The following is a 20,027-nucleotide window of genomic DNA, read 5'->3' as shown; positions in this document are numbered from 1 at the left end:
GAAAATGAAGGCACATAAACTGCATTTATACCTTCTACGTCTCAGCCTAGAACTCAAAACATTACAACATTAAGACTTTGGTGACAGGCTACAGCACTCCAAAAACATGGAAAGTTAACCTCTGTAAGTAGCTGGGCAGCTGCTACTCCAGGCTGCTCAAGACCTGCTAGGGACTATCAGCACCTGAGCTGCTTTTTTGGAACATCTGCAGGGTAACTGTGCTCCTCAGGGGCTGTCAGCCAACCTCACCCTCTGTAGAGGACAAGTCCTTTTCTGTTTAACTCCCTCAAGTCTGTATATACTACTTGGAAGGATGGGAATTCTGCTCGATGCGGAGAGGTCCAACCCAGGAGCATTCAACAGCCACTTGAAATTGATTAAGTACAGAGATACACATGCAATATACAGAATCAAGTGCAATAAACGTATTTTTTTAAATACAAGTTAAGAAAGAATAATGAAGTAGCAAAGTTTTCCACAATACAGAAATAAACAAGTACTATTAGTCACTATCCTGGAGAAACATTTTAGAGAAAAAAATGCTGCAATATTTACTAATTGTTTTAATACTGAACTTAAAATATTACAATCCAATTTAAAATATCTACTCTCAGTCATGAACACTCCCGAACAGACAAAAGCAACACTCTAAGAGCAGATAGCTTTACCTTATTTTTACATGTGAATGACTATAATTCCTGTTCCCACAAAACAGTGGAATCTCTTTTATTTATTACTATTAATTAGAACTAAAAGATACTGCAGATACCAACAAATGACGTCAGTTATGCACTATTAGCCATAATTTCTTAAATTATTAGCCATAATTTCTTCCTTCCAATAAATAAGAATTGATGACAAAAAGTAACTAAATCAATTGAAAATTAACAAACTGACTCGACACCTTAGCTTTGTAGATGAATAAATCAAAGCAAAATCTGTATATTATCTGTCAGCAAGATGATTTTTGCAACCAAAGAAAAACCGCATATAATACAGTCACAAAAACTGTATCTACGAAAAATACACATTAAAATAGCTACATCTCTTTTATGTAATAAAATCATTTGTAAAAGTATTAGTTGTGGGTGCATGTGCTCTGTAATCTAAATGTTGGGCATGAAGAGATTTAATGTATTTTTCTCTCCAGGTTTCAAAATTTAATATAGGCAACAACATTTAGGTCCATCCTTTTTCAAATAGGAAATGTATTTGAAAACAAGAAAAAACACAGTGCTAGTGTGTTAGAATTCTTTTGAAAGCCTACAGACCTGATTGAAAAGACTCAACAGTCTACATCCTAAAATTTTCTCACTAAAAGACTGATTAAATGTATTTTAAAATAACTGTTTGCATACTGACACAGATTTATTTTTCAGTTAAGATTCTTTAAGAGAAATTAGCCTTTACAATTTAGATCTTTTCCATAAACTGAAGATCAAAACAGTAACCTAAAGTAAAGGCACAAAGGGAGTGCAACTGCAGATGAAAATTTTACTCTTCAAAAATTGTTCCACTCTTTCCCTTTTAAACAAAAATAAGGATTGTTTCCTTTCAAATGAAAATTTGAGACTACAGAATGCAGGAAGAATTGCCTCTTCCAAAACATCCATGAAATGCCATCAAACTACAGCACCAGTGAATTGCGTGTAGATAACAAATGATATTTTAACAACAAATCTCAAAGAGCCAGCCTTATGTATGGTACTGTCATTGTTAAAGAAGTAAAAGTAAGGTTTTACAGGGCTTGCATACTCTTCTAAAATATACAAACCCACTACACTTGAATAAAAATATTCAGATTACCTAATATTAATCCCACCATTGTACTCAAGTATCCGGTTCCACTACCCAGATTTAGAAAAGACAATCCGGGCTGAAGTTTCAGTGCTTCCATGACTTCAGAATAAATGCAAGGGGCTGACAAGTGTATATTTCCATGCTTCCAGGCCAAGTCTTTGTAAGCATTGTCCCTGTATCCTTCCAGATAATAATCACCACGATCAATCGCTCTGAAGGCTTGCTCCACACTCTCGGTGCGAATGTACTGAGCTTCTTTCAAGTTATCGATTAAGTCATCATTGTCCTCTCCAGCACTCACAGCTCCTCCCATGCTGAACTTCTGTGGTAATTCAATTAGTTTGCAAAATACATTAGGAGGAGAGTTTTCCCAAAAGTATACGTATGTAATGAAGTCTCAGCTGTTTTTTCAGAAGGACATCACAAGTGAATCCTGCAAAACAGATATATTCACATAACTTGAGTTTCAAAAGACAAAGAAATTAACAACTATTAGCAGGTGATGAAATATTGTTAGTACTGGATAACTTTATGAAGCAAAACTAAGAGTCAGGACAGCTAGTATTCAATCAAAATTCTGCCCCTCAGATTTTAACTTGCAGCTGAGAAACATCAGCTTACATCAGCACGGGCTGTCCACATTATGCAAACCCTTTGCTGTGAGACTTGCTGGACACTGCAAACATTACAGTGCTAAGAATCCATCATCCATGTTGTATATTTGAGGGGGCATGGACGGCACAGCAACTGCCCTTGAGTGAGCTCTAGTCCCATCCTGAGAACTAAGTGAACAGCAGCTGGAGCATGTAACAGCTTAGCTAATTTTGAAAGAAAATCAGTTTCCATGCTCTAAGATCATCCCGTGGGGGAAACAAAGCTCAGTAAGGGATGACGTCCAGGAGATACATTTCAGATCAGTTCACTTTTGAGCTGAAACTTGTGCAGATACAATGGCACACTGCTCTCTTCTGGAATCAGAACAGGAAAGCCCACAAACTATCTGAGCGCCTCCTAATGCCTGGCATATTACTAGAGGAATAGAAACTCCTTAAGTACCTAGAATTTTTTAAAAGTTTGCCAGCTCATAAATGTAATTCTACACAGAACACTGTAGTAAGTCATATTAACTTGAAACTAATTCTTTCAGATCTGTATTTTATCTGCAGTTATTTCATTATGAATTACTAAACTCAAAATCCAGATGTTAACATTTTCATGTTGCATGAATTACCAGTAAAATAGTCGCAGAAGAGTAGGAGACAGAATAACAGGAAGTTTAATGCACCACTTCTAGGTGAATAAAGTACACAGTGAGTATCAGAACAATGTTGATAACACACTGAAGTTTTAGTTGTTGCTCAGCTGTGTTTACCCTAAGCCAAGGACTTTTCCATTTCCTACACTCTGCAGTGAGCAGGCACACAAAATGCCAGAAGGCACCATGGCCAGGAGAGCTGACCTGAACTGGCCAGAGGGATATTCCATACCATAGGGTATCATGATCAGTATATAAACTGGGGGGAGTTTACTGGGCATGGGAGTGGAATCTTCAGGGCTTTTAAAGCTCTGGTAAATCACAGGTTAAATGATGATTGCTCCCCATTCAGCTGTGTGCTTGCCTCTGAAACAAAATTAATTCCTGCTGACATTCAGGAAGGGAAAGAGGCAAGAAGTCACTACATGCAACTATCCAGCAACAAAACCTTTGATTAAAGTAGATAAAACAGACTTCTGAACACCTTAGTGTGAGTCGAACTGCACAGAAATATTTCTTTCTACTTGTGAAAAAACTACAGGACAACTTAGACAGAAAATATCAAACCTGAGACATTTTAAGTATAGTTTATAAAAATATTCCAGCCCTACTTGTTTGCACTTACCCCACACCTGAAGGTTCAGTGAATCAAATTATGACACTTACGTTAAATAAACTACAGTGACTAAAGCAATAGTTTCTGCCTTCCTTCATACTAAGAAGTTCATTATTATCTTGAGATATGTTCGGAAATAAATTTAACAAAAACAACAAAGATAAGAACTGAGTTTCCTAAAGACTAAACTCAGCTGCTACGTTTGGAACTGGGAATGCTGCTTTCAGCTCTTCCTGCGGGGTGCATCCACCACCTCGCACCAGCAGATGGAGAACTCGGCTAGCCATCAGCAGTGCGCCAGAAAGCCTGCAGAGCCCGAGAATGGGAAAACAAAGCTTCAGCATTTCCATCAACAAGGGCCTTCACTCCTTTCACATAACATTTATCTCCTGTAAATAACTTTTTTTTCTAATTTTCAGCACTCAGCACTGAAACAGAATTATTTTGGGTATTTGGTACTTTGTATTCTTGGCACTATATGATGGCTGAAGTTATTGCAATATCCTAAGATTTTTTACTGATGCCACCCAACAACTGTCTCAGCTTCAATAATGGTAATCACACAAAATCTCAAAGGCAGGAAAAGAAAAGGTGTGGTTGGCACTGTGACATTGAAGTAAGCAGGGGAGAAATGGAGTCTCTTTTCAAGAATGAGACACAGTAAAAGAAGTGGCTATTTGGCAGTGCAGTTGAAGGCTACATCTCATTCTGGATACACTGCTCCTGTCTGAAGAAGGTGACATTAGGCAGATGACAGTGCTGGTGTTTGCTTTTCAGGTATCTTGTTTTGGTTTGCTTTCATTAGTGCTCTACTCTGCACTCTACAGCTACAGGTAGGCAAAAATGCTGCTCAAATGGGAAAATTTTTTGTTCAAAAACAAAAAATGTCCTAGAAAGTGAAAGAAATAGATCTTTTCATGAGAAGTGGCCTCTTGTACTGCAGAGAAATACTTTCTGATAGTTCAACTTTCCTCCAATGCTTTTATGTAAACCTTTGCTTATAAAGTAAAACTACTACTACTAGCAGAGGTGTTAAGATATTTTAAGCACACAAAAGAAAACATTTTAGAAGCCATTTTGGCACAGCTGGAGAAAAAGGGCAAGTTAGTCAAATCTTCTTTGTGACAGTTCACCCAAGACCAAGATAAAAACAGCACAGCATACTACGATAAAACTTTCTACACACCAAAAACATCCTGTGAAGCTCCCTGATATTAAAACTGAAATTCACACAGTTCATAAAGAGCATAAGCAGCATTTTGAAGCCTATTACACCAAAAGGTATAGCAACTTCACAAGAAAAATGAAGGTTTGTCGAGTTAACAAAACGCAGCTATCGCTTTTAGCCTTAGGAATTTCTAGACTACAGAAGCCTACTGAAATTATAGTGTAGGAATTAAAATTCCAATATAGTCTTGATAAAGAAGTTAATTCACTAAGTAAAACCAACTGCAATTAAAACAATCTGCATTTCTCATTCCACACCACACATGAATTTATTTTCAGAAGTTGGAACCCTATCTTGAAGTTTCTTATATTCACGATAAAAATGAAATGTAAACATGCTTTCCAATCTCCATAACAATCCACACAACTGTATAACACCATCTCTGACCTGTTTCTGACCTAATTTGTAACCAATTTCAGTGAAATACCTTAAATAATGTCTGGGTGGTTTTTGATGGTTTTCCTTTTTTTTTTTTTTTTTCTTAATATTGCCACATTAACTGAACATTTATTTTTTGGCTATGTGGCTTAGAGGTGATGACAATTTGAGTACATTTTAATTCTTCAGTATTTTATAAGATATGCAAAACTCTTAGCAGGTAAGTTAGTAACAAGGTATAAGGTTAATCAAGTTTTATTTGCCAGCTTTTACAGGGACACAAGTATTTGCACTTTAAGCTAATTTCCTGGGCCACTAAGGACTTGCATACACTCTTAAATACAGTTTAAATACTGTGCTAGCAGTATTAATTTGCCAGACAAAACTTCAATTACATTGCTACGTGCATACGATGTCAAGTACCTTAAAATTTAGTACCTCGTAATACTGACCCAAGCCGACTCCATAGAGATAACTACTCAGAAACACAAGCTGCTTGAGCCGACTAACTTGATCCTTACTTTGTTTCTAAGTATGGAAAATAGAAAAATACATGGAATCAGCCATATTTGCAGACTCCTCACAACCATTCTCACTAACACATCAGCTTGGAGAAACCTGACACTGAACCAGGAGTGTGATACATTACTTTAAACTGATACATAGAATACAATCTTGCGTGGTGAGTCCTCCCTCTTCCCTTTGAGACGGAGAAGACAAGAAGTCACTGAGCTGCACGTTAATATTAGGATTCTGCAGTTCAGTTTCCCCAAAAAGGAATATTCTGAGTCTGGCAAGAGAAAAGAATAAACCACGAATGCACACACAGGCCTGAAACACTTCAGTCAATTTAACAGTTTCAGTTTACTCATGGCAAACACCAGCAACATCGCTCTGATCAGTGGAGATCTAAAGCTCCCCAGGCTACCAATTAAGTATCAGACCTACTCCTTTCTGTCCACACTCAATACACGACATCCCTGCAGCTGTTGTGAATTCAAGATCATGTTTTGCCTGTCGTCACCCCACCAATGACTCCTACAACCACAGGACTCCATTGTCAGTTTAGCTTCCCTTTTTCTCCCAAGTATTGTAATAGCGAGTCACACAAGGAAATTCATTCTAAAACTGCAGAGCTGAGCTTAAGATTTCAGCAGGGGCTTTCAAACAAATAGCATGATTGATTAGGAACTGAAAGAAAAAGAATAATTCCAATATTACTTTCACCCAGCAAAGCCTGGAGAAAAACAAAACTAAGTATATGCTGACAGTAACTGTAATAGGTGACCCCAAAACTAAGAACAATATGTGCGACACAGAGGCATTTTGGAATGAAGTCTTCATAAACATTTTTTAAAAATTTTTACACCTATACCTTGCTGCTAAACTGATACTAAAGGCAGCAAAAAGTATAAGTGCTTTTGAAAACCTAACTACCAGAACTACCTCCTCTTCCACAGCTATTTGTTTTGTCACTCCAAGCAGCTATGAAAGAAGAAGACCTGTTGTTTTTAGGATATATGATGCTATTTGATGCATTAAGGAAAACTCTATCAAGAGCACCACGTTTTTGAAGTCTACACTCTAGACTAATCTTAAAAACATGCACTCCTAAACTGCTGTTCAGTGGGTCACTGCAAGAAGCTCTTCAAGTTAAACAGACACAAGTACAAAGCCAAGTAGAGTCAGCTCTCCAGTGCAGTGCACTCCACAGAGCATACTTCGAGGTTCTTTGCAATATAGCAATGGAACAAAAAATAGACCACAGGATTAGCGTTAAGTCAAATGAATGTAAACAGCTACAACTACTGACTTAACCTGAATTGCATTGACCTACTTGGGCAGAAAATGTTTGTCAAGTCTGATGTAAGCTTAAGCCCTGATCTTCCTGTTTGAGCTTTCAACAGCTGTTTATACAAGATTCCAGGTATGTGCCTGCTCTCACTTCCTCCACCTCCCTTCACCTGAACATGCTGAACATCAGACATGGTACAGCATTTCTCTCAAAAGAGGTACTGAAACTTATGGAACCCCACAAATGTATGAACAGTGACAAGCATATAAGCACATGATCAAATGAATTTAACCTTGGTAGTTACACAAGGGCATAATTTTGGAGTAACTTGCTGAGTAGCTACCGAACTTTTTTTTTTATATTGAGACAGTTCACAAGAGTAAAAAAAAGGCAACACAGAATTTTGTTAGTTGTTTTTGTGGGGTTTTTAGATTGTTTGTTATTCTCTCTTTGAACTAGGAGACCTTCTTTTCTTGGTCTACGCTGTCTCTTGTACTTGATTTGTTCTTCTCATCTGCTTTCTACCTACCCTCTTCATACCATAGCAAGGACTGAATGCTGAAAGGAACATTTTTCTATACATAGTTCTGTATGCCAGACCTGTTCTCAGGTATGCTGATAAAGGCTTGAAAATTCATTACAAAGCAAACAATTCTACATACTTCCTGGACTACAATTTTAATGTGCAGCTTAACCCCACATCCTGATTTAGCTCTCCTTATTGCTCAAAATGTGGGCAGCCAAAAACATTTTGCAAAGCTGAGCCTCTCACACTTCAGGAGCAGTTTCTTCTTCAAACACAGACTCATTAATTGCTATGGGCAAACTGGTGATTACCTCTTAACAGGTCGTATGTATACCTTTATGGCTGAATGAACACTAGCTCTGCCCTGATTCTGATGGTACCATATAGTGTACCATCAATTCAGACTTCAAAATAATTAATACTGCTTCTTTACCCAAAACAGTCCAAAACATTTCTTGTTGCTTAGTTATAAGACAATGCACGAAATGCTCTCATCTCTGGGGAGCCTAAGATGACTTAGTGACCTTTCAAAGTTCCATCAAAGATCTCCTAAGCAAAGGGTATCAGTTTAACCCAACCTCTAACACGCAGAAGATCCCCTATCCTTCCTCTGATACCAGTGTCCATGACAGAACCTGGCAGTCCTCTTCTAGCACGATTTGTAAAGGTCTCAGCTCCTGAGAGGTGTGCCTACAGCTCTGTCTATTCCCAGACCACAACTATTTTTAGTTTGTTCAGTATAAACTAGCCAAAGAGCTTTATCACAGATTGGTTGGGAGAAAGGGGAAAGATGAAAAGCTTCTCTTGAGGGCCTAACAGACCCACAGAAACAGGAGGTACCAGGTAATAGCAGCTTGTTCACTGCCCAAAATATCAGGACTTCACGAGAGAGATAATCAATGTTTCATACATGCAGATGTCTGATATTCACTGAGCCTGTCTCATGCACCTGTTTTGCATATCAGAAACTGCTGTCTGTGCACATATTTCACAAATTAGTGAGCTACACAGTACCCAGGCTGCAAAACTCACTGCCACAATACACAGCTTTGTGGAAGGGTACTTAACAGAGAGTATTAATTTCAAGCAGGTTCATATAACCCGTAACAGGTAAATGTTAAGAATCAGAAGAGCTGCAGAATGATGCATAAAAATAACTGGTTCTAGTAGATCTAATTCTGTTTAGCCTGAAAAGGCAAAAGGCATAAAAGTGACACAAACATTTCTGCATACTTTAATATTGTGATCACTTTCAATCTAAAATACCTTAATATATAAAGAACAAGTGCAATATTCAACATTTTTAAAACAAAACTTGTTTCTCTCCATGAAACAAAATTGTTAATAATTTAGTCTGGGTGACTGGAACATAAAAATGATGCTCCTTTGCTTGGAGAAACCTTAAGAGAGTAACCAATAACAACTGGGGGACAGGGAAAGAGAATCTTCTTTTATAATGAAGTACAAAGCAGGTTTTGTACAAGAACTGAAACATATTTTCCTAACTTTTTACCCTAAAAGTTATATTCTTAATCAGATCAAGTCACACTTCATGTAACTTTGACTAGGCAAAAGGTGGCCCATGACAAAATTTTCACTATTTCAGCCAGTACTAAATAGGTTCAAACTGCACATAAACATTTTAAGTTATTTAAATAACTCACTTCTAGCAGCAGCAGAACAACATACGCCTGTTGCCTTCAGCAAAAGAAAATAGAAATGAGGTCAAGTGTAAAAATAGAAGATAGTTGCATTCCTAACACTTGAAACCTCATCTTGGAGCTATGCATTTACTTCAGTCTCTATGAAAAGAAAACCAAAAACAAACACACACACACAAAAAAAACCCACAAAAAACCCCCAACAGAAAACAGGCCCAATTAAAAAACAAAAATATCAATCAACTTCACCAATCTCCAAGTACACTAATTTGTTTTTTTGTTTCTAATCTTCAGCTAAAAGCTTCAATAGCACACAATAATCAAAGCATAAATAACTTAAATACTCTATTATCATGATATTTACTTTCACAGCCAGAGAATCTCAACTTCTATTTATTATGCATCCTCTTAGGAGATGCGAAATAAATACAATTTAAGGAAAAAAATCCAAATTCTTCAGAACAGTACAGTGCAATACAACAGTATATTTTGAGAAGTTATTTTATTATAGTCCTGTAATTCTCAAGAGGGAAGAATGAGTAAAATCTACTCCTGTTTCCTGCTTCTCTTCCTCAGAACCATGAAACAAAATTCTTTCACTGACGTGATGTGCATCTTCCAGAAGCATCACACTGGAATCATCTTTTTTTCAAATATAACTTGTTTACTAACGTTGCCCACTGAGTTAGTTTCATCTTGTCAAAGAAAACAGTGCATATCTTTCCACTTTCTTCTTTTTAATCCCCAAATCCTGCATATCCCAAAGCTTTAGACTTTAAGGATCTATATGAAAATTTGTCTCAGTCTCCACACTACCATAAATCCATGAACAGCACAAGTGAAAATGATATAACTTTGTCCATAAATCTCTATTACTTAAGATTTTCAATGCCCACTTTATATAAAACAGAGATCAACACTCCTTTCATGGTTCTAATAAAAAAAGTGATGATTTATCAAAACTTTCAAAATATATGAATCAAGTACAAACTAAATCTCTATTAAAATTTTACCAAAAATCATCCAGGGGGGAAAAAAAATCAACACTTTAGTTTACAATGCAAAAGGTTACAGCATTAATTCTGCTATAAAAGTCTGTTTCACAAAGCTTCATGCAAATATTATTCTCCCTACTTTGAGATAATGTTTTAAAGAATTGTTCTTGTAACAGTATTACTAATTTACACCTCTGTGGCCAGTCAGTACCTTCTACCTTGATTTTCTTACAGGGCTTGCAAATGATTAAACAGATTACTTGCCTGCACATAGCCAAGTTAACCTTGTTGGGTAATGTGATAGAAAACTGTTCTACACACAAAGGAGCAGGGGTGCACTTACCTATGGGGGAAAACACACGTGAATACCCTGACCCAGGCTATCATCAGCTCCCTCCACACTCCCACCACCGTCTATCTCCAAGGCATTTCTCAGATCCAAAGGTGTGACACTTACAGAGCTACGAAAGTTACCATGGAGTGCAGGGGAAAGGGACTTGGGGATGGCACAAGTCCTTTGAGGGGATGCTTGGGGGAGGAACCAGAGGTGGGGAAAATCACAGTGATTAGGGGAGAAACAAGCCTGGGAAAGCCAAGGCTATGGTGACAAGAGGGATAGGTCACCTGTAAGCAGGCTGCAGGTCAGTATGTGTCCAGCTGTGCCCTGCCTACCCAGTCAGACTGTTAATCTCCTTTTGCAACTCTTTCTTGGTTGGTTCTGTTTGGTTCCCATGTGCATCTACAAGACCTGGAGTCAGACCACAGGTCACAGGGGCTGGTGTGTTCTGTGGTGCCAGCAAAGCAGGCCATGAGCTTCTGCAGGGCCCGGTGTAATCACACCAAGGACCAAGCTGGACTGGCCGGCAAACCGGCAGAGTGGCCTTGGAACTGGGACCAGACACAGTGACGGAGTGAGGCACCTGAGAGAGCTGGCTGCTGGAGGATCAAAGAGGGGCCCAAGGTGGGCTGCTGGAGAAGCTGCGGTGTTTGGGACTGGCAGCTGAGAATGTGCACGTGTGTAAGAGGCAATGGGGCATAAACAGATCAAAGAGCTCCAGGGCAGAATGAGTGCCTGAACCCAGTAACTGGAAAGATTCACAATATATACACATGTTCGCAGACATTCAGCTTGGCCATTCAGAAAGAATAACAGAATGAGGCCATTGGTGCTGTCTGTGCTTGCATTAGTGCTGTCTCCACTGTTGGTGTGGTGGTAAATGATATATATACCTGCTGAATACGTATGTTTGTTTGCTACTGAGAATATGTGCTTAGCCTAACAACTGGCAGCAGCTGACAGAATGAGAGGACAGCGTCTTAAGCTGCGCCAAGGGAAATACAGGTTGGATATTTGGAAAGAGTTTTTCACAGAAAGAATAATAAAGTACTGGAATGGTCTGACCGGGGAGGTGGTGGAGTCACCATCCCTGGAAATGCTTAAAAAAGGACTGAATATGGCACTCAGTGCCATGATTCAGTTGAGGTGCTAGGGCTGGTTGGACTTGATCATCATGAAGGTCTCTTCCAACCCTGTGATTGACTCCATGTGTCTAACTCACTGGACCTGATGCCATGGACACCTAAACAAAAACTAGAAATACTTGAACAAAACTCCCTACAGGTCCTCTTTAAAAGCACAAACCAAATTACATAAGCACATTTTAAACTTGAAAATGTTTCTGAATTACTGGTTTTCTTTGTCTTCAGGTATGAATCAAGTACTACTCTAAATGTAGCCCTAAAGTTACAATTTACTTACAGTACCAACAATGGCAGATGTCTGGAAGGGATTTGGAGCACTTGTGAAAGCTTGGAGCATTCCAAGATATTAATGCAAATACTTCAGCAAGAAATGGAAGTTGAGAACCTTTTATCATTGCCTATATAGCAGCTGTGCACTTGCACAGTTCAAGATCATCATCATTCCCACAATCTTACTGTATCAGGTTTTTTGCAGTCATACAGAGCACATGGTTTTCACCTGACAGAAGTGTAGTTTACAGATATAACACAAGAGGCTGCTACACTCACACAACCTGATGTAGTTATATCATGGACAACTCCAGTTTATCCAGAGCATGCCAGAACGGAGAAGTCAAATTTTACACTGACTTTTTCTGACAACTGAGTTACTTCAGAAAACATCATATAATCTCAGGAAACTTGGCAGTAATGAGTCTTAGTCATGATGAATGCATAATTAACTGAAGCAAATAACGAGAGACTAAGGCCTATGGGATTTTATAATACTGCAGATGTCAGCTCAGAAGAAGTCAAAGAAACTCAGCAGCTCAATTTTTCTATGTCCTTCCAATTTCACTGACCTTCTGACTGCAATAATGCCAAATTTAGATTTTCTTGAAGGAAGAACATAGCAAAGCTTAACAAAAGGAAAACCACAGTTCATTCTCAAAAGGGTAAAGTAAACAGTTTTGCAAATAAAGAGCAGGATCACGTGCCCAGCAGAAGAGGCAGCAAAACCCCCACCCACCAGAATCCAACACAAACTACAAGAGTAAACAAGAACTTCGTAAGTCTCAGGTAAAGATTTTCAAATGAAAATCAAATCCTGCGATGGCAAACTGATGTACCAGTAGAAATACAGCATTCCCGATTACTTGAATTTGTAAGTACTACAGAAATATTAACCATTTGTCAAAACTAAGCATCTCCTTTAGCAACTGCTTTGGAGTTCAGTCTTCCAGCAATGCTGACTTACATTTATTTCAGTCATGCCTTTCAAGCAAAAACTACTGTTTTGAAAATATGATTCAGAGGATAGTGGCTCCCACAATCACCTCTTTTTTTTAACTCTGATATACAGATCATGATATAACAACACAATCACCCTGACTGGGTTGAGTCGTGTAACTTGGCTCTTTCTTTTATATGTCAAGAAAACCACATGGTAGTTCCCAAATACCTGCTAAAAACACTTGCTATAGAAATAAAAAATTCTCTAAATAGTAATTACTTCTCATTTCTGCCAACCACAAAGTCCTAATTCCTCTTTCAATGTTGAAACAACCACTTATAGGAACCAAGCCTTTCGTTTGGGACAGGGATGCCACAGGCATATCAACTGCTGTGATTCACTAGCTGAATATTACTATAAACAATTCCAATTACTATCACTTCACTTACAAAAACCACACATTGATACAGCAATTCCTTTTGGAGAAGCAGATTTGTCTTTTTTTTTTAATATAAATAAATAGTTAGGACATGTCACCTCTGAGATGATTTCTTTGAGATATAGTTTCCTTTCACTCCTGAAAACAGCTCATAACAAATTCTATTTGTTTTGCTTGAAGGATGGTATCAATACATGTTTTTAATAGTTACATGCCTTTTGTATCTACATTATTGCTGCACACTGCCTTTCACTACATCTTAAATTAGTATTTTAGAAGAACTCTGATTTGACTCTAACTCTTACCACTAAATCTAAAGTGACATTTGTAGATATCAACTGGAAAAAAACGAATTCTTCCCAGTGACAGATGCCTCCAGGAGGAACATTATCCAGGTATTACAAAGTTGTCACTATTCATCCTGAAAATAGTTTTCAAGATTGCCTAATTTGCCATTAGAAATATGCACCTATCACTTAAGACTTTAACAAACCAATTGTTAAAAAAGGAAGAAATAATTATTACTGACAGTTTTAATAGGACTTATTTATTTAGAAATCATACAAAGAAAAGGTTTTGTAACAAAACCAGCAAGCTTCTGGTACTTGTGATGTGATTCCAGTGTTCAAACACACACCTGTAGTGCTATTTTAGGTGTTCATGCTAACTGGTGGCTACTTGGCCGGTGCTACAGCAACAATTACTGCTACATAAAACAGAAAATTCTTCTGCCCACATCCTGTCTTTGCTTCTCTGCAAGCAAGTCAGAGGAGCTGCTTTTTCTGTGTAACTTAAGACTGCTTTGAAAGGAACCCAACAGTTGGGACTGGAAAAGCAACCAGATAAAAGGCATTATTGGCCAACAGAGACCAGAAGAGGAAACTCAGAGACACTGACTTGTAACCAGCCTGTCATCACCAGGTTCTAAAAGCATTCACAGCAAAGATCCTGTTTACAGTCTCTGCACTGCCACAGAATGGTTGGTTGTCCACATGTTCTTTGTGCATGTATGTCTCTAAACACGTCATCTCCAGTAAAGCATGCATGTCAGCAACCAAGACAAGGACTCTCTTCTCTAACTGCTCAGCTACCTCTGCTTCAGATTTATCCTGTCTGCCATCTTTTTTTAATACTTCAAATAATGTAGGCCTTCAGTAAATCCTCTCATATCTAACAGCTCCATGCCGACAACTCAGATGCCCTACAGCACCTCCACATAAATTTCTTTAATTCAGGATTCAAAACATCTCATGTCCCTATCAAACCACTTGATGTAAAGACTGTTACCTTTTAAACCTAATTTTAAGGTTTTGTTGTCAAGTTCTGAATTGTTCCCTCAAACAAGTTTTTCAACATTAATTCCATTTGTATTCTTTTACATCCTAGAAACACAGCAAATCCAACTCTGTTTTGCAACTGTATGGAGAGCAAACACTGCTTCAATAAAATCAGGTGAAATGCTTGAGTACTTGAGAGGCATTCCAAACCTCACCTGTTGTCACCTTAACAACACTCAGAGTATCTTAAGCCTCCAATTGCCTGCAACTCATGGAGCTCAATACTCTGCACTTGTAAAAGCAAGATCTTTACATCCTTTCTTCACTAAACATTAATAAAACAAAGCCAGAGCTCGTTCATTTTCTAAGCAGCAGGCTCCAAGTATTTTTCTGTCCCAAGACAACCCCTCTAAAAAGAGGAGTTCCACAGTAATTCCCCACTCTAGAAGTTCACCTTATTAGAATACACCAGGAATCTGTACCCTGTGAGTTCCCATGGTGACTCCTGATGTCACCACACCTAATCTCTTTTAGGGCTGTGGAGTCTGACTTTTTTTCAGTGTTTAGGTGTTCTGTAATGACCTCTAACCCAGTGTCTTTTCTTCACAGTAAAGGACAATTTATATTTCTGTGCTTCAATTTAAAGGACTGCTAAAATTAATTGAGAAATATGTCACATACCAACTGTACTCACAATACACAAGTGATAAAGACCCTACAGTGGTTTTCCAGACCCGTTTCCAATCCTTTTCTTCTTTCCAAAAGTAAGTTTCTTTGGACTAACTGCCATTTTTAAAGACATCTTTGGTTACAGTTTACTTTTACTTCTTACTTTCAGCATGTCCCATAAGCTTCTGATCAGAAGTAGGTTCAGCAAGAAGCCACACATATACATTCTGTCAGTATTCCAAGCTCCTTGAGGTTAACACCACTGCCAGCTTCACAACTTTTTCTTTGAAACATGAAGTAGGCATGACATAGCAGGACAAAAAGGACAGAAAACCAACACCGCTCTTCTGAATGCAGCTAGCTATCTTTCAGTTCTACAAAAAAATTATATTCAGCATCCTGAGCTGCTATAAATGCTATCCTTTCTTCAAGGACCAGAAGTCCAGCCCAAATGTCTTAAATAGCACAGCAGCAGAAACTGCCTAAAGGGCTTACATGAAGGAGGCCTGAAGGCTTTCATTAACATCCTGTGCATACAAACAAGACCCAGAGGAACTGGAGCACCGTCATTATTTCCTGATGCCCTCATGTAATTATACCCATAATATTTGATATAACTACCACACTTAGGTCCCTGTAACTCCATAAATCATGAAGCAGAATAGTGTGAACACAGTTTTGCAAAGCAGATACATTAAAAGAATTCTCCATCCAAAAGATCCACACGTGTTGGCTGGAGAGGATGAAGCATGCAGATCAACTTCTGATCCTACTGGAAGATTCCTGGAGTGCCTTAGGCCAGTCACATACCTGATTATCCATCTGCAAAGCATAATTGCACATACATTCTACCCACTCTTACTTTGAGGAGTTTACATTCTAAGTAGGTAAAATAAATGAGATTATACTAAATGACGTCTGCATTCAAGAGTGCCAAGTACTGGAGACTTCAAGGCACTCTTCTTACACAGAGAGCTAATTAATCATCAGCTACAGAACATCACTTTCAGTTCAGCAGGGTAGAATAGCAGATTTCTGTGACATTCCTACTGAAAATGGGAACAAAGCAGGAAATGATAGGAACAGGTACATGTAAAGACAACTCTCATCCAGAAAAAAATGATTGTATTCTCAGGTGTTTCTCTCCATGCAGCTAAGACTGGCATTACCATAATGCTTAATATTTCAGAACTGCTTTTAATGTATTTGTTCTGGGGAACTCTTGAAACACCTGACATAAACCTTTCTGAGACACTGCATAGGGAAATTTTATTGCCTGGTTCTGGGAGGAAAAAAACAAGATCCATTCACTACAATGCTTTGCAGTAGGAATTTTGTGCTAATGTCTTTTAAATTTGCCTTAAGACTTCTGCCTGGTATCATGCGTAAGAAGCCTACCTTTAGCTTCAGAATACATACTTCCCATCTCAAAGCTCTTCAAGTTTACAGAAACACAGCCAAGTGACTGTTCTGGTACGGTCCAGCACAGGCATGGAAAACTACAAAACATGCCTGACACTGAGGCCCTATTCTTAAGTCTCCTATTAGGTAGAAGCCTCTTCAAAAGGAGCTGCAGGTTGGGGCAGTCACTGACAGGCAAACAGAAGACTAAACAATAAAAACTACTAAACTACCAAGATTATGATTCAAAAAATGGCAACATTTCATGATTTATAAATAGAATACTGCAAAATTGAAACTGGTCAGTCACATATCTAAAGCAAGTCATGACACAGATTAGATTAAGAAAATCCAGAGAGAAGGCCAATGAGAGAGGCAGGAAGATTTTTACAAGAATTCTGAAGTGAAGATCAGAGATTATGCAGGGAAGGAACCCAACTCTGCACAGACAGTGCAATAAAATCTGGCCATCCAGGACTGCTGAGTATTACATACTTTTTTCTGGTTTTGCAATTTCATTATATCTTCCCCACTGCAGAGCTTCCAACAACATCCAATTGTATTTTCTAGCATTTCTGAGGGACACTGACTGTTCTAAAGAACATCTGGGTAAGTGTCCATCTGCAAAGCCCTCATTGTGGCTCTCTGACCTCACTCACATACTTCTAACATTCCTATCATATTTATTCTCCCAAAGTCAGTTAAAATACCAATAGATCTGTCACACGTTTTTCCACCTACACATCCAAAATACTTTTCAAACTCTCCCAACAAATCAGGCAGGAGTTCTGTAGAAGACAGCTCCATTTATCCAAGCCTGATTCCTTCCAGAGATTGTGTGTCCAGAGTAAGGTAATGGTCCTGTTGGGGAAAAGAAAGTGTATCACACATTATAATTCATTCGCAAGCATAATGAATTAAGGTTACAAAGACATTCTCACCACACATTATTGTAATTTACAAACTCCAAGCACTGGATGCTTTGCATCTTGCATCTTAAAAAGCATTCTCTGTAACACAGAGGTCATATGGTCAAGAGGAATTTGCTATCTTCATTAATTTGCTGAAGTGCTGACTAGCACTTATTCTGGGTATTTTTTGTGTGTGTCTCAATGTTTGCTGCTCTTTATAAGAAGAAACCTTACCTTTTTGCTAAAGCCTGCAGTTCAACTCTGCTTGACTTATTACTTGACAGGAGTAAAAAAAACTACCCCCTAGGAGAACACTAACTATGTTGGCTCTGGCAAGTACTGCAAGGACACAAGCACTTTCCACGCACTGGAGCAGTTGACTACTTTCATAAAGGATTTCTTTACAAACAGACACCACCCCCCCCCAGGTGTTTGTTTCCATTTTTGTTAGTGTTTTTTGGGGGGGGGGGGGAATTGAGGTTTTATTTGTTGTTTTGTTTGTTTGTTTGTTTAAGACAGAGCTGCACAAAGCAGGCCCAGGCTGCTGACCGAGTATCAAATAAATGCCAAGATTCCGTCCCCCTCTGCCCTCCCTTCCCCTTCCTGCAACTTCAGAGCGAGCCGCTGACAACTGCCGAGGCGGGGGGAGGACGGAGGGCAGACGAGACCCGTACATGCACTGCAGAAGGCGGCCCGAGAGGAATCCCAGCAACACGGCAGACCGCAGCTCAGCTACAGCCGTGACCCCAGGACGCCTCCTCGAGCAGATAACAACAAAGAAAACAGACGGGAGGAGGTGGCAGACCCGGAGCCAGTTCCTGCTCCTCCCCTTACTCTTCTCCCAGCCAAAACAGAGACCACAATATAAACACAGGCAAAATGTGCGTTCATGGCAAAGCGGGGAGCACAGGCAGCCTTCTCCTTTTCCCCCGGCGGCTGCCGCCAGGAATGCTCACCGACCGACTCAGCCCAGCTTTGCGGGCGAAAAGCGAAGTTAGCGTGCATTTCACACGCTTTATTTATGTAAACAAAATATCTTCCGCTCACTACAGCCGCACCACCTCCTCCACTCCCAAAGGGAGAAATACCCTTCATTAGCACACGGGTTTTTCTTGAAACAAAACAAAATGTTGTCTCACGCACCCCTCAACGATGCGTCGGCCTGGGAGACGCAGCCCTCACAAGCCCCTGCGGTTGTAAAGACTCGACAGAGAAAAAAACCCAATCTACCAAACAAACCAAGCCCAAACAAATCCCCCAAAACGAAGGCTCCCCTCCTCACTGCATTTCCTCAAAGGCAAGAAGCAAACGCACAGGCGTCATGGTGGGGAGGCAGGGCGCTGAGCCGCAGCGGAGGACAAGCGCTGCCCGCACCTTGCCTGTACCACCACCCCCTGCCTGGATCTCGAGGCTGGAACCTTCTCTCTTGTCCCCGTCCTCTCACAGCTGCCCAGGCCCGCGGCAGCTACACCAACCACCTCTCCTCCTCCCAACCTGTTTTGGGCCAGAGATTATGGATTACGCAGACGGCGCGAGAGGTGGCAAGGGTCGGGCAAAGGAGGAGGAGGAAGAAGAAGGGGCTGCCAAGGGCGTACGCACAGAGCCCGTCCTGTCCATCCCCAGGGCGAGCCCTCGCCCTGTCCCGGCTGCACGAAAACAACCGCCCCCCCGCCATCCCCCTTCCCCCGCGCCTGCGTGCGGGGCCCGCGGACAATGGGGATCAGAGCGCCCGGGGAGGCAGCGAAGGGCAGCGGCCGGAGGGCAGGGGCAGGAGGGCCGCATTCTCCCCCTCCCCAACCCACCGTCCCGGCCGTCCGACGGGGCCTCCGCTCCGCACAGCGCGGCCGGAGCGCAGTTCTGCCCACCCCCACAGTGCGGGACACTCACCCCTTCCGCAGCGGGCCCCGGACCCTGCGCTGGGCGGCACTGGCGAGACCCGCTTGGGTGGGGGGGGGGGGGGGCGAGAACTGCAGGCAGGAGAGCTCTCCGACCGGCCGCGGGAGAACGGCCGAGCTAGCGGAGGGCGGCGGAGGGCGGCGGAGGACGGCGCCGGGCGGCCGCGGGTCGGGGTGCGCGGTCGGTTCGGCGGCCGGTGCCGGTGCGAGGGACGGGACGGGACGGGGGAGGCGGGGCCCGACAGCTGAGAGGATGTAAACAGAGCGTCACGTGACCCCGCCCCCCGCGCGGGGCCGCCGGGCGAGGCGAGGGCGAGCGCTGCGCCGCTCCGCGCCGGGCCCTGATTGGCCGCTCGCCCCCCGCACGACAGCCAATGGGCGGCCGCCGCTCGCGGCGCTCGTCACCGGTCGCCCTGGGGTCGCGGAGCCCGCGCGCTGGCTGTCCCCGGCGCTGGCCTTGCCCTTGGCCGCCGCGGCTGGGACGCG

General features: G+C 40.9%; 1 protein-coding gene across 4 annotated transcripts in view; it reads right to left on the bottom strand.

Annotated features, from left to right (window-relative positions):
- PCMTD1 (protein-L-isoaspartate (D-aspartate) O-methyltransferase domain containing 1) overlaps nucleotides 1-19,744 on the bottom strand; it is a 41,930-nt gene extending 22,186 nt beyond the window's left edge. Inside the window, exons 1-2 of one of the 4 annotated variants that reach the window (XM_063394286.1) lie at nucleotides 19,534-19,675; nucleotides 1,807-2,233 (exon numbers count right to left, since the gene is read on the bottom strand). In XM_063394286.1, coding sequence (XP_063250356.1) covers nucleotides 1,807-2,113 — 307 coding nt within the window. In that variant the 5' untranslated portion in view covers nucleotides 2,114-2,233; nucleotides 19,534-19,675. Of the gene's footprint in view, nucleotides 1-1,806; nucleotides 2,234-17,476; nucleotides 17,594-19,245; nucleotides 19,270-19,533 lie in introns of those variants that run through there. The other 3 variants (XM_063394296.1, XM_063394277.1, XM_063394306.1) reach the window with 3 other exon arrangements.
- Nucleotides 19,745-20,027: the final 283 nt, after the last annotated feature.

This window comes from Prinia subflava, chromosome 1 (genome assembly GCF_021018805.1).
Source record: "Prinia subflava isolate CZ2003 ecotype Zambia chromosome 1, Cam_Psub_1.2, whole genome shotgun sequence".
Taxonomy (NCBI): domain Eukaryota; kingdom Metazoa; phylum Chordata; class Aves; order Passeriformes; family Cisticolidae; genus Prinia; species Prinia subflava.
The sequence above is the reverse complement of the archived record's forward strand: the minus strand, read 5'-3'. Positions and strand labels throughout refer to the sequence as shown.